The 13,228-nt window shown below is 51.3% G+C and overlaps 1 protein-coding gene across 3 annotated transcripts in view; it reads left to right on the top strand.

The window, feature by feature from the left end:
* The window catches only part of Spsb4 (splA/ryanodine receptor domain and SOCS box containing 4), a 74,568-nt gene extending 61,730 nt beyond the window's left edge, over positions 1-12,838 (top strand). For all 3 annotated transcript variants that reach the window (XM_052717595.1, XM_052717603.1, XM_052717612.1), the window contains exon 3: positions 11,583-12,838. In XM_052717595.1, the coding sequence (XP_052573555.1) occupies positions 11,583-11,710 (128 nt within the window). In that variant the 3' untranslated portion in view covers positions 11,711-12,838. The remainder of the gene's footprint in view (positions 1-11,582) is intronic.
* The last annotated feature ends 390 nt before the right edge of the window (positions 12,839-13,228 follow it).

Genomic DNA, 13,228 nt, shown 5'->3' with positions numbered 1-13,228 from the left:
TACCCCATCAAAACCAGGGTGGAATGAGACACGTATATGCTTGAATATATTAAAGAAACATCAGCATCTTTGTGATTGTTTAAAGTCCTTTCCATTAACACTTGAAGGGTTAACGCGGTCTACCCATTAAAACAAAGCAAGTTAAATAATTTCCTATGACTGGAGGAACTGAGCCTGGGACCAGGAAAGTCAGCAGACATCTATTATCATGTGCTATTTTGGAAGTTTGTATGTGGTATTCACTTCGGTCTTTACACGACTTCTCTGTAACAAGATTAAGGAAAATGCTGTGTCAGAGTTTCTGAACATTGTGTCCATTGCATGGTGAATGCTCAAAACATGGTTCTCCTTGACTCCCAGGCTGAGCCGATGAGCCTGGAAGGAGCACCAGCTGCAGGAGGTTGCTGTGGGGACTGCAGCCAGAGCAAAGAGGCGTGTGGATGCCCATGCAAACCCCAGTCAGCAGCTCGCCCAGTTTCCTGAGTGTCCCTTCCTCGGGTAGAGAGGTTCTTTGGGGCCTCATTATTCCTTGAGTGAGTTTTTGGAATGATTCACTCCCGCAGTAAATGGAGTGTTTATAAAGGTCCTTGGAAAAGACAGTGCTTTGTAAGGATAAGTACTGCCGGTGTTCTCACACTGATTAAACCTAAACCAAGAGTGTGGTCTTCCCATCGGCAAGTCTTCAGCTCTGTCTCCGTTCACTTCTCACATCATGGAGCTGGTAAGGCAGAGCCAACGTCTTGTTCCTTGGAAGACCTTGGGGTCCTTCCTTATGGTGGGAACTTAGGACTCTACTGTCCAAAGCCACTTCCTCCTTAGATGCTACACTGCTCTGGACTCTTAAAATTGTCAAGAAGGCTTTCTTTTTCTCCCTTGGAAGAAGAGACTCACCAGCCTTTCCACTGGTGGAGAATCATAGTCCAGAACTTCCACAGGGTGTGGCCACCAGGACCTGGGCTAAGACTTCCTCCTGGATGACCATCCCAGGGACTCCTCTGCAGCCCAGAGGTTCCTTAGGTGTGGAGGCAGGACAGGACCTTCCTTACCCGAACTGAAGATGCTAAGGTGTGTGAAGAGTAGAAAAGTTCATTTCTAGAGGGTTAGAGTGGCCCCTGCTGCGGCAGATATACTAGAGGAGCTGACTCCTGCTGTATTTCTCTCAGAGAGTTTGTGGTACAGCCGGTATCCCTGTCTCTCACCACTGAACTGTGCAACTAAATTCCCAAATGTGTCCTCCGCCCACTCACCTGAGCATCCTGTCAGTGACCCTGCATGGGCTTAGGAGGTGCCAGATTCTGTTCCCCTCAGTCCTCTGAGTGGTCAGGTAGGGCTGTGGTACTGGGTCAGGGACAGCTGTGGGACCCAGGAAGAGGCAGAGTATAAGGCAAGGCAGGCCAGGTGGTATGCTGGCAGGGTTCAAGGGCAGCTGCTGTAGGCCCTGGGCAACGATTAACCAACGTCAACGGGATTCTGTGTAACTTTGGGAAACTGGTTTTGCCACTACCTAATTAGTACATTTTAAAAAAAAAGAAAGTTGATTTTCTCTGTCAATTTTTTTTTCCTGCCAATACATTTTGGCTCATAAACCCTTAATGTCTGCCATACCTAGTCTGTAGTAAAATAAGAAATAAGATGTTTGGGACTGTGGGAAAACAGATGTTGCAGGCATTTTACATCAAATATATCATCTTTCTCAGCATTGAGTGGTGTCTTGTAGAGTTCAGGTCCCAGAGCCCAAAAGCTCTCTGTCTGCCCTTTCTAAGACTGGGTAAGCCTGGAAATCACATGACCCCTCTGTTTGAAAGTCCTTAGCTCCATTTGGAAGGAACCTGGTGGTAACATAGGACCCACAGTCCTGCTTGGAACCCAGCGCTGGCCCCTGGTGTCTGCTCCTGGTCTGCTGGGCTGGCTGCTGTTCTCCACACCTGCTCTTCAGGGTGCACTTCCCGGGCCCCAGAGGGTGGGAGTCTGCAGCCTCCAGTCTACAGTGTTTGTGCCACTGGAGTTTGTTCTCATCCATGCATTGGGCATTAACATTTTTAAAATTAGTAACTCAGGACATCACCTGCCTTGAAGCCAGAAGGGGAAACAGAGTCAGCGCTTCCAAATTTGGTGATTCTTGTTCTGCATCGTGGTGCTTGTGCGGTGCATACACTTACGCACAGACTTCACCACTCACCACTTCTGAGCAGACCCCGCTTTCTCCTCTGGCTCTATCTGTCCCATAAATACCGGTTCCTCCTGAGCCTAATTGAATCCTTTGGCTGGGGAGGGGAGGAGGGTGAGAGAATGAAGCGGCCCGTATCCAGGAATTCAATTTACTCGTCACTTTTGCAGAACGTAAGGGAAACAAACCTCTCCATCTCCTCTGGGCCCGTTTCTGAGTTCACACTTGGAAAGGTCAAATAAACACAGCGAATCCATTAGAAGGCCTTCGTATTAAGCCCCCGGGGTTTAGGCTGATTAGTAAGAGGCTAACATGGCAACATTTCCCAAGTGGAAGGAAGTTTGTCTGACCTTGGCTGTTTGAAAACAGAAGGTAGCAGTGCCAGCTAGCCTAGTGGCTGTGAGCAGCAGCACCCAGGTTGCTTCCAGAAGGAAGACTAAAGGTGGAGATTCTGGCCGCTGGGTCTCCTGGTGGAAACAATGCCACAGATGGCATCCAAATCCCATGTGGAACCCTGGCAAACTGGACCCATTGAACTGTCTAACACTGGGCAAAATCCTTTAGTAGGGCCCAAAACTCCCAGCTCTCCTGCCAGCCTGTGACTGGGCTTGCCTGGGTCAGGGTCCACGGTCAGTCCTTTCAGGGGTCTCTCATGCACACACAACACACTAGATGATGTCACCGCATGAAGCGGTGTTGAAGAGGCAAGACAGAGGAGTCTCTTGACCAGTTAGCAGACTCCTCAGAGCTGGTAGGCAGGCTGTATTCACACACACACACACACACACACACACACACACACACACACACACACACACACACACATCCCAGATCAGACCCTGAGTGCCAATCCCACTGTCATCCCTCAGCCGCGGCCTTGAGCTAGTTACACGGCCCCTCTCTGCCTCAGTCTCCCCACACCTGTAGATGGGCATACGTAAACAACTGCCTCATCGGGTTGTTGTGAGAGTGAAAAAACAGCAAGGAATAGAAAACACTAGAATGTTCCGTAACATGGGAAGTGCTGGGTGAGTCCTAGTACAGCTCTTCTCATTGTAACTGTGGCCAGAAATTTAGTTCGAGAGTCCACACAGTGGCCCTAAAGATGTCAACAATCAGGGCTTCTCCATGCTTCTGTATCTGATGGAAAAACTGGAAGGTGGATCCTAAACCCCAACAGGCTGGTGGATAGGGCAGGAGGTTCCCGTCACAGGGCTGCTGAGTCCTGGGTCTCCCGCACATTAGCTGCTCTGGCCTGCTCGGATGTGTTTAGAGTCGTCTCTGGTTCTCAACACAGGCATAGCCTCCCAGGCATGGCCTGCCTTCTACACCAGTTGCCTCATTTTCTCTTTGTTCCCAAGGACACCGGCTGCTCTGGAATATTAATAGTAGCTGTCACTGGTTGAGTGCCACCAAGGCCAGGACCTTAGCTAAGAACTCTGTCCCATACCTGATCCTCCCACTGTTCTTCACGAAGCAGGGAGTCTCCCTGTTTTACCAAACAAAAGCAGCCAGTTTTATTAAGGCAGACCTGAACTTAGGTCTTGGACTCCAGGTCAGGGCTGTTTCTCCGTTGTAGTAACGCCTCTCGGAGACAGCACTGAGTTCTGTGCAGGCTCCAGTGACTTCATTATTACTCATTAGCTAGAATTAGCTGTCATTCATCTCCTGGCCAAGCTCTTGTTTGAGTGAGACTGGGACTCCAATTCTCTTCTGTGCTTTTGCTCTTGCCTCCTCTCTATTTTTAACAACTCCTGATAGCAGTAGGGCCGTCTCCACCACTTAGCTGTGACCTTCCTAATGACACAGTCATCACCAGTCCCCTGCCCAGCTCTCTTTTGTTCTAACTTGCTTATTTATTTGTTTGTTTGCTAACTTGTTTGAGGTTTAATGCACATGCCTGAATCCACCACCCATCTGGAAGACCAGAACATTGACAACCAAGTGCCTCTGTACCGATTCCTATCTCTTTTTTCCATACTGATTTTCAGCATTCATGAGCACACCTACAAGTTGGTTGGCCTATGTGTCTCTTCCTGAACCAGGACCACCCTGGATTCATTGACTAGCCTGCCATTTAGTGGAAAGTCTGGCCGCCCCACATACCTACCTCACCCTTCATCTTTAGAAGAAGACATATCCTGGGAATAGGAACCCTATTCCTGAGGTGCTCCCCTGAATACCAGCTGGCTCTGTAAACACAGCCTTGACTCCCTGCCCCATAATGGGCATATTTATCTTAGTATCTGCTGAGCAGCAGGTAGCCCCAGGGCTGTATCAGAAAGGAAACCAGGAGGGCAGTTTCCCTGCCTTGTATGGCTAGGGATGTCCTTGCCCAAGGCCAGCACATCCAGCTACCCTGCAGCTCCTGGGGCAGGACCCAAGTTTAACTGTTTCATCTGAGTCAGGATCATTTCTGTATTGGTTTGTAGAACTGGCATAACACAGTACAGTACCATTCTGCTTGTCAGGGGGAACGGCTCTGCCAGAGGCTCTTCGGCCAGCTTACGGCTGAATGAAAGGGCCTACACTTATTCTCTCTGTCTGTCTGTCTGTCTGTCTATCTATCTATCTATCTATCTCTGTCTCTATCTCTATATCTCTCTGGTGTCTCTCTTTCTGTCTCTATCTCCTTCCCACCCGCCCTCTTCTCCCCGCACCTCTGTATGTGTGTGTGTGTGTGTGTGTGCGCACATACACACACACACACACACACACACACACACACACACACACACGCATGCACATGTGCCTATGTTCCATCTCGTTTGAGACAGGATCTCTAAGGAGCCTGTGAGCTTTTGGCCGTCTTTCTGTGTCTGCTTCCCGGTAGGAGTGCCGGGATGGCAGATGCAGCCTCCCACCTCCAGCTTTACATGGGTTCTGCGCATCTGGACCCAGGCCCTGCCTCTTGTGTGTGTCACGTGCTTTCCCCACTGAGCATCTCCCAGGAAAGGACTCCCTTCTATTATTAGTACTCATTCGCTGCCTCGAAGTGCTTCAGTGCCTTCTGTAGAGAGGAGGGCTCACTTCAGCTGCTTCTGTCTCCCAGAACCTGGACTTCTCCATCCCATTGACCCTGTAATCTCCAGGAAGGACTAAGTGGCAGGGATGACACCCATTCCTTTGGGAGCCACAGTCCCCAGGGGAGGAGATTTGATAGCGACTCAAGAGCTCAGGACTTGCTGGGAGCCTGGGACAGGGACCACGGATTCCCCTTCCCCAAACCTCCTCCTTAGGACAAGATCTGAGGGTACGACTAAGTTCTTCAAATGAGTTTTGTCTCTGAATTCTTGGGTTCGGTCACCATAATGATGCTGGCCTTGCTGAGGACTGACATGAGGAGGTCAGGGAGAAGGTTGGAGCTGTTTGAGAGGGTAGAAGGACACCTGAGCCTGCTTCATGGTGGAGTCAGGAAGAGACGGAAGGGCTCAGAGTGAACACAGAAGCTAACAGAGAGCCCAGGTGCTTAGAAAGTGGGTGGTAAGGGGCGTAGGAGTGGGCGCCATTCAAAGACAAGAACATGAAGAGCATGTCTGAAGGTGTGGGTCAGGGATCCACTTGGCAAAGGTGACTTCCCTTAGATTCTGATAACGTCCACAGACATGTGACACCATTCCTCCCAGGACAGAAACATCTCAAGCATCAGAAATGCCAGCATTGATCATTATGATCAGAATTTAGAAATAGAAAGGTAGAAGGGAAAATATATGTGTTTAGAATTTTTCTTCATTTCAAGAACTGCTTTTTCTGTCTCTTCATGGGTTATATATGGCATCTTTTGTTATTGGGACATTTCAAGTTGGCTGTAGAAAGAGTCTGTCTTTGGCTGTGAACCAAGGTCAGGCTAAGCTGGGGTTTGCCTCTAGTATAGGTCTCTATACCCAGCCCAGCTCTCTGAGGCTAGACAAGCAATGAGGCATTCCTCCCTGTCTCTCCCCGCCCCAACCCAAACACACAGGTCTGCTTATTGCAAAGGCCCATCAGGGCTAAGCTCACAGCCAGCAGGGTATGGCTGCAGTCCCCAGAGCCCACAGAGCAGTTCATTCTTCCTTAGAGCTGGCAGAGGGCTCAGTAGCTACCCAGCATCTGACTCCATCAGGGCTGGGTATGCAGCAAAGCCAGCAGTGGACAAACACCCAAGAGCCTGGCCAGGAGGCAGAGAAGGCCTGTGGACAGAGGCCTGGAGTATAGGGGTCAGGTCTGCTGATGGGAGGCCTGGGGTACACAGTCGGGTCTGCAGATGGCAGGCCTGGGGTACAGGGTCGGGTCTGTAGATGGGAGGCCTGGGGTACACAGGTCTGTAGATGGGAGGCCTGGGGTACAGGGTCGGGTCTGTGGATGGGAGCCTGGGGTACAGGGTCAGGTCTGCAGATAGGAGCCTGGGGTACTCGGTCAGGTCTGCTGGTGGGAGGCCTGGGGTACTCGGTCAGGTCTGCAGATAGGAGCCTGGGGTACAGGGTCAGGTCTGTAGATGGGAGGCCTGGGGTGCACCGTCAGGTCTGCTGGTGGGAGGCCTGGGGTACAGGGTCAGGTCTGCAGATGGGAGCTGGAGTGTAGGGTCAGGTCTGCAGATAGGAGGTCTGGGGTGCACGGTCAGGTCTGCAGACAGATCCCTGCTCCTCTGTGGATGCTACTGTAGACCAGTGGCTAGCGTCTTCCTTGGGTGGAAAGGTGAGTGTGTCCTCTGAGCAGCCTCGCCTTTGATGAGTGCCGCCTCGAGCCAGCTTGTCCCTGGGGCCTGCTTCGGATATCTGCCTCTTCTCTGTTAGAGGCTTGGTGACCACAGCCCTGGTCTCCAAGGCCCACCCCACATTTCTCTCCCAGGTATTCCCCGCCTTACTCCGTCCTGTGCATTTGTTCCCCTGAAACCTAGCTTGATGCGGTACCGTCAAGCTTTCCACCGCCAGGAATCAAGTGTGGGTTCCATCCTGCCAAACTGCACCCATGTCAAGGCACCTCGGCTGTCATACCAGGCCACCTGCTGCTCTGACAGTGACAGCAGAGCTGGGGGAGAAAACCGAGGCTGCTCTGCCACTCTGGGGACAGAGCCCAGGCCCTTGGGTTCTTACCTGCGTAGAAATGGCCTTCCTTTCCTCCATCCACTGTGAAGGGTCTGCTCATGCTCCATTCAGCTGACCCTGCACACTGAGCAGGGCTTTCCCTAAAGGCTACTTCCCTTGAGACAGACAGCAGGCTCAGGCTTCTGCTGGGGCAGTGATGGGGGTACCATTGCCCCAAGTGTTGGGCTACAGCTCGTGGCTTCCCTGAACGTTCCTCCACCCTTAGTGGACAGTGCTGTCGGGTTTTCTTCTTGACCCTCTCCATCCTGTCACACTCGTTATCATCTTCCTAGAGTCTGCCCAGCTGTCTAGCCAGCCACTGCCTCTCTCTTAGTTTCCGGCTCTGATGTGGTGTCCTTCAGACACACACAGGGAGCATGTGCACATCTTTTCTGTCATTTCAGCTGGGAAGGGCACCAACATGGAGCCCAGGCTGCCCCCTAGAGCTTACTCCTCTCCTCTCAGCATCCTCACCCTTGAATAACACTAGTGGATGGGGCTGGAAAGATGGCTCAGCAATTAAGAGCACGGACTGCTCTTCCAGAGGACCCGGGTTCAAATCCCAGCACCCACATGGTGGCTCACAGTTGTCTGTAACTCCAGTTCTAGGGTACCCAGTGCCTTCTGGTCTCCACGGGCACCAGTGGTACAAGTGGTACACAAGCCCATACACACAGGCATGACACCTGTGTATCTCCTCATTTCCTTTATGAAAAAGAAACAGCGCTCAGGTCTTCTAAAGTTCAGCTTTCAAGGATGCTGTGCAAACAACAATGTGACTGTTTTCAAAGATACCTCTTGAGCTGATGGCTTGAAGGTGTGTTTCAGCAAAGACCATGCTAAGGCATAGGGCAGGCTATGGCATGGCATCATCACCGTATAGTCCATGATGTGATGTTATCATCCCATCCCATTTTACAGATGAGAAATGTGGGACTGGGAGAAGAGGAGCCAGCTGCCTCTGGCTGGCAGGGCTGAGTGTGAGCTGGTCTTCCAAGCTACCCCTTTTATCCTTTTCAGCTTGGCATGTGTGTAGCTGGAAGTTCTGTGTTCTGCCCTGTCCCACAGCCGTTCAGACCCAAATAAACACACAGAGGCTTATATTATTTTCAAACTATGGCCATGGCAGGCTTTTGGTAGCTAGCGCTTATATCTTAAATTAACCCATTTCTATAAATCTATACCTTGCCAGGTGATTTGTGGCTTACCCGTACTTTTACATCTTGCTTCTCCTGGCGGTGGCTAGCAGCGTCTGCCCCACTCTCCTTTCTTCTCTCACTGTCTCTCTTGGATTTTCCCGCCTGGCTCCATCCTGCCCTGCCATAGGCCAATGCAGCTTTATTTATCAACCAACCAGAGCAACACATTATTCATAGCATACAGAAAAACATCCCACAGCACTTGTGTGTGTTTACGCTGCCTGCTACCCCAGGTGGACTAAGGCCTGACTCAGTGAGTAGCTCCTTTATTTCAGATCTAACTTCTTTTTGAAGAGTAATAGGTGAAGTAAAAATGTCCGGATCTCAAGCTGCTGCCTGCTGGCGTCAAGGCAAGCTGGCTAGGAGAGCCGAACACAAGCCTCAAAGTAACCCCTCCGCTGTCACCACCACCCCGGTCACTACACCCTGGACATCATCAGCTACTTTTAGACTTAGAGGGTTTTCAGGAGGGACACACAACACACTTTTCTTTCACTTAATACTCTGCTTGAGAGGCTCATCCCTGCAGTCACGTGAACTTGGGGCCCCTCCATGACTAGAGCTGATTTGTTTTCTATTCTGTGAACAGGTGCGGTGCATTTTGGCACCCGACTGGTGAGCGGCAGTAACCTGGCTGCTTCCAAGCGGCACTGTTACAGTAATGTGGGAGAGGTGGGCAGCAGTAACCTGGAAAGTGGCCATGGGGGGCACAGTAAGAGCCTGAGGCTATGGCACAGTCTGCCAGGGGTCTAGAAGACAGGTGATGTCACCTTCACTGTCCCCTCAAGTCCACCTTTTTTAGTGTTGTTTGGGGGAGGGGCAGTATGACACTCATGTGCAAGCTTTGCAACTCTAGATAAGTCTCTCCTCTCCCAACCTCAGTTTCCTCTTCTCTCAGACAGGAATGAGTAGCCGCATTGACTTCAGAAGGCTGCTTTAGGACCTCAGTGAGATACGCTCAGCCTAGCAATAGGTCAAGCAGATGTGCGGTAAATGTGGATAAGATAGAAGGCAAGTTCCCACTTGTGGTTCCGTGAGTTTGATTCCTGATTTTGCCACTTACCAGCTGAATATGTTTAGGTAAAGGGCTTGTGTACTCTGTTTCAGCTTCTGCCTCCTTAAAATAGAGACGATAATCATAATAATATTTATTGCCCCCAGGGGTTCACGTGAATTGAGTCCCTGCCCCCACAAGAGCTTAGTATGTGTATGGCCACATACTAATCCTTCAGGAGAAAGCAGCTACATGCATATCTTATACCTCACAGTCCCTGCTAAGTGACCAGCCAGGGTTGAAAGGCAGAGGGATTAGAGCAGGGGCTTGATTGACAGGGCAGGGCACCATGTAGACTGGTGCTGTGAAGGACGAGGGGCAGGGAGAGTTGGAGGTGCTGCTGCAATAGAGGTGGGAACCCTGTGAGGGGCAGCTCAGGTCAGGACGCATGGCCAGAGTCCCCTGGCTAGCCTCGTTTTGTGTGGGGATCAAAAGACAAGGAAGAAGTAAAGGTACTAGTGCCGGAATCTGGCCTCACCGAAGGATAGCAAGAGCTGTCCTTGGACAAAGCCTCTGACGCTCATGTGAGTCCCACTTGGATTCTGATGGCGGCCCATCAGCACTGCATCTCTAGCAGAAGTTCCCTGGAAATGCCAGCTGCTATCGTCCCCATCGCTCCTGATACCATTCCCATATACAGCTGACATATTTGTGTTTGTTACTTAGGATTTAACCATGCCTTCAAAAATCCTACCTGCTCCATTACCAAAAGAACACTCATTTGCAATGAGAGCATCTCGGCCCCATGTCAGCCACATGGGGTAACATGGGACCACTGTCCTCCTCATTCTCCGCTGGCCTGTGTGAGCTGCCAGCCCTGTTCCGCTCAGCTTCCCCATCTTCCTGGTCCTTGCCTGTTCTCCCTGCTTACCATACTGCCCAGCCTCATGTGCCTAGAACACTCCTGCTCATCCTTGGAATTCCATTCAGAGGTCTGTCCTCAGAGCTTTCCAGCAGCTGCCAGTTTCTGTCCCTGTGCACCCAGGAGCTCTCTCATGGATAACACTTTTAGAATAATTCACTTACATGTGGTACACAGATATGCATGCAGGCAGAACACCCATATATTCAAAATTAAAAACAACAACAAAAATCCCAACAACTTAAAAATCCCAGCCTACAGGCTCACGCCAGGGCTGGCTCTGGCCCGGCTTAGTTGTCTCTGTACCCCGACAGTTACCCACAGAACCTGGAGGAGATGAATGTTAGTCTGAGTACCCTCAGTGAGTCTGTAACTCAGTAGACTGTCCTGTACCCAGAGGTGCTGCTGCAGTGCTTTGGTTTTTACTCTTCAGGGTTGGGTAGGTGCACCATGGTGTGCATGCGAAGGTCAGAGGGCGACTTCGGAGAGTGGGTTCCCTCCCTCCACCACGTTGAGTTGGGGTCTCTCGTCTGTTTTCCATCTCGATGTGGGAGTGCTGGTCTTACAGATGACTGCCGCTGCATCCGGCTTTTTAAGTCGCTCCTGAGGATCCGTATCAGGTCATCAGGCTTGTGTGGAAAGCACCTTTACCCCCTGAGCCGCCTTCCAGGCCCCTGGCGGATTTTAACTTATGGATTTTTCTAGAACCCGAGTGCTGTGAGAAAACGTGTCCTTCCACTGTCCATCATAGACACTACAGGGAAAGTGTGAGGGTTTGAAAGAACTGTAAAAGCTGGTGGAATCTAACCTGTTTGCTTGCTTGTTTTGAGATAGGGTCTGGCTCTGTTGCCCAGGCAGGCCTTGAACTTCTGGGCTCGAATGATCCTCCTGCCTCAGCCTCCTGAGTGGCTGGGACAAATTATTCTGTTTCTAAAAGGATATCCCTTTCAAACACTTTCGAACCACACACTCCACACCAGAACTTATCCTTGCTATAGATAAGTTGAATACCACGGTTAATCCTTTAATGCCACTGTTTGCCATTGGTTATTCCAAATCTTCTGTTCTGACCAGCTATCATCCCCCTTTCATAAACATTGCTGAGGACTTCTTACTGCAAGCAGGGTTGGCTCTTTAGGAACAGGGGGCCCTGAGCTAGGTCAGGGCCAAGGGTAGGTGGCGGGCAACCTGGGCGGAGTAAGGAGGTGTGGGCACTCACACTTTGCTGTCTTTGCAGCTGAACCCCTGCCACTGATGGACCTGTGCAGGAGATCCATCCGCTCAGCCCTGGGCAGACAGCGCCTGCGGGACATCGGCTCCCTGCCCCTGCCTCAGTCTCTCAAAAACTATCTGCAGTACCAGTGAGCGGTGCTGAAGGCCTGCTGGCATCTGGTCACATGGCGCCCAGCTCCAGAGCATCGGGATGTGTCACTGACTTGGAAAAGGAATACCTGTTGCTACTGTGGCTGCCAGGGCCAAATTGCTGCCCTCAACCGGGACCAGGAGGCCACCTAGTCAACCAGAATATAGAGACCATGTCTTCCTCAAGAGAATGAATAAAACATTTGACAGGAGACGGCGTCCTGTTCCTCACTGCAGACAGGCCCAGGAAAATTGGCCAGTGGAGAGAAAATAGCTTCTGAATAATGAATGACGGAGGGAGGCAAGTCCTTGATGGTCCCCTCTCTGCCTGCCCCTGGCCAGGGCAGGGAGTTTGTCCTTCCATTTTAAGACTTAGTACCACTTTGAGAGACAAGTCACCAGGGACCACAGCAGTGCAAAGAATCTGGGCTTTCCTCTCTGAGCCGGCTTCCTCGCCCCTTCCTGCCCTCTTCCATCGTGGATCCAGTCCTTTGGCTGTCCCCACCCCTCTATTCAGGGACATTAGTCTGATGACTTGCCCTGGGGACAGAGCTCATTCTTGGTATGATCGTTTTTTAGGTAGCGTTTGCATTTTGAAAGAGGAGTGTGGTGAAGATGGCTTTCTCCCAAAGGTGCTAAGGAGGATGGGGGCCTCGGGACACCAAGTCTGAGACACCATGAGTGTCCAGGGCTCTGGCCGCCATCATTCAGGGTGAAGCCTGGCTGTCACAGAGCTTTCTTGGAGCAAATTATTTTTTCACTTTAGGAGACTTCCACAGTTCATTTCTCGTTTCCAATTATGTGTGCGACATGCTGTTTATTTATCAGCTGGGGCCCGCGGTGTGGCCTTGGGAAAGGAAGGGTGGGTGTGACACACAGTCTGAGGCCCTGAGACCCATCCTCTCACAGAATGTTGCTGCTGCTGCCGCCGCCGCCGCCGCCACCGCCGCCGCCAGCACCATCATTCAGCAACTTTCATGGGTTCCAGATACTCTCCACCCAGGCTCGTTTTTTAACTGGAAATCGTCACAGCATGGGATACCAGAGCCAGACAGCGCAGCCTCCACTTTAATGTGAATGTGACCTACAAGCAAGGAACATTTCTAATAAAGTTTGTCATTCTGTCCTTGAGCTGTGTGTAAAGTGTTCTTTCAGGGGTGTGGAGACAGCACCATCAACCTGGCCGGTCTGTCCTGAGATCCACAGTCATCACACCCGGGAGTGCCTCTCCATACACATTTTCCCTCGGCTGTCCACAGTCCCCATTTGAGCCCCAACCCCAGAGATGTTTCAGAGACCTGATCTGGAAGAAGACACTCTGTCCCCAGGTTCTGGAAAGACGGCCATATCCCCTGAGGCTGGAGCTTAGATCGTCAAGGTGATGAAGGCTAGCCAGGGCAAGCAGACCTGGAGCTGGGGCTGAATGCATGTGGCTACCAGGGAGCGGTGCAGACCGCTGCGGAGTGAGGGACGGCTGGGCTGCGGAGTGAGGGACGGCTGGGCTGCGGAGTGAGGGACAGC

Source organism: Peromyscus californicus, unplaced genomic scaffold, assembly GCF_007827085.1.
Source record: "Peromyscus californicus insignis strain IS unplaced genomic scaffold, ASM782708v3 Scaffold_11__1_contigs__length_118956290, whole genome shotgun sequence".
Classification (NCBI taxonomy): Eukaryota; Metazoa; Chordata; class Mammalia; order Rodentia; family Cricetidae; genus Peromyscus; species Peromyscus californicus.
Note: the sequence above shows the minus strand (reverse complement) of the source record. Positions and strands in the feature narration are given on the sequence as shown.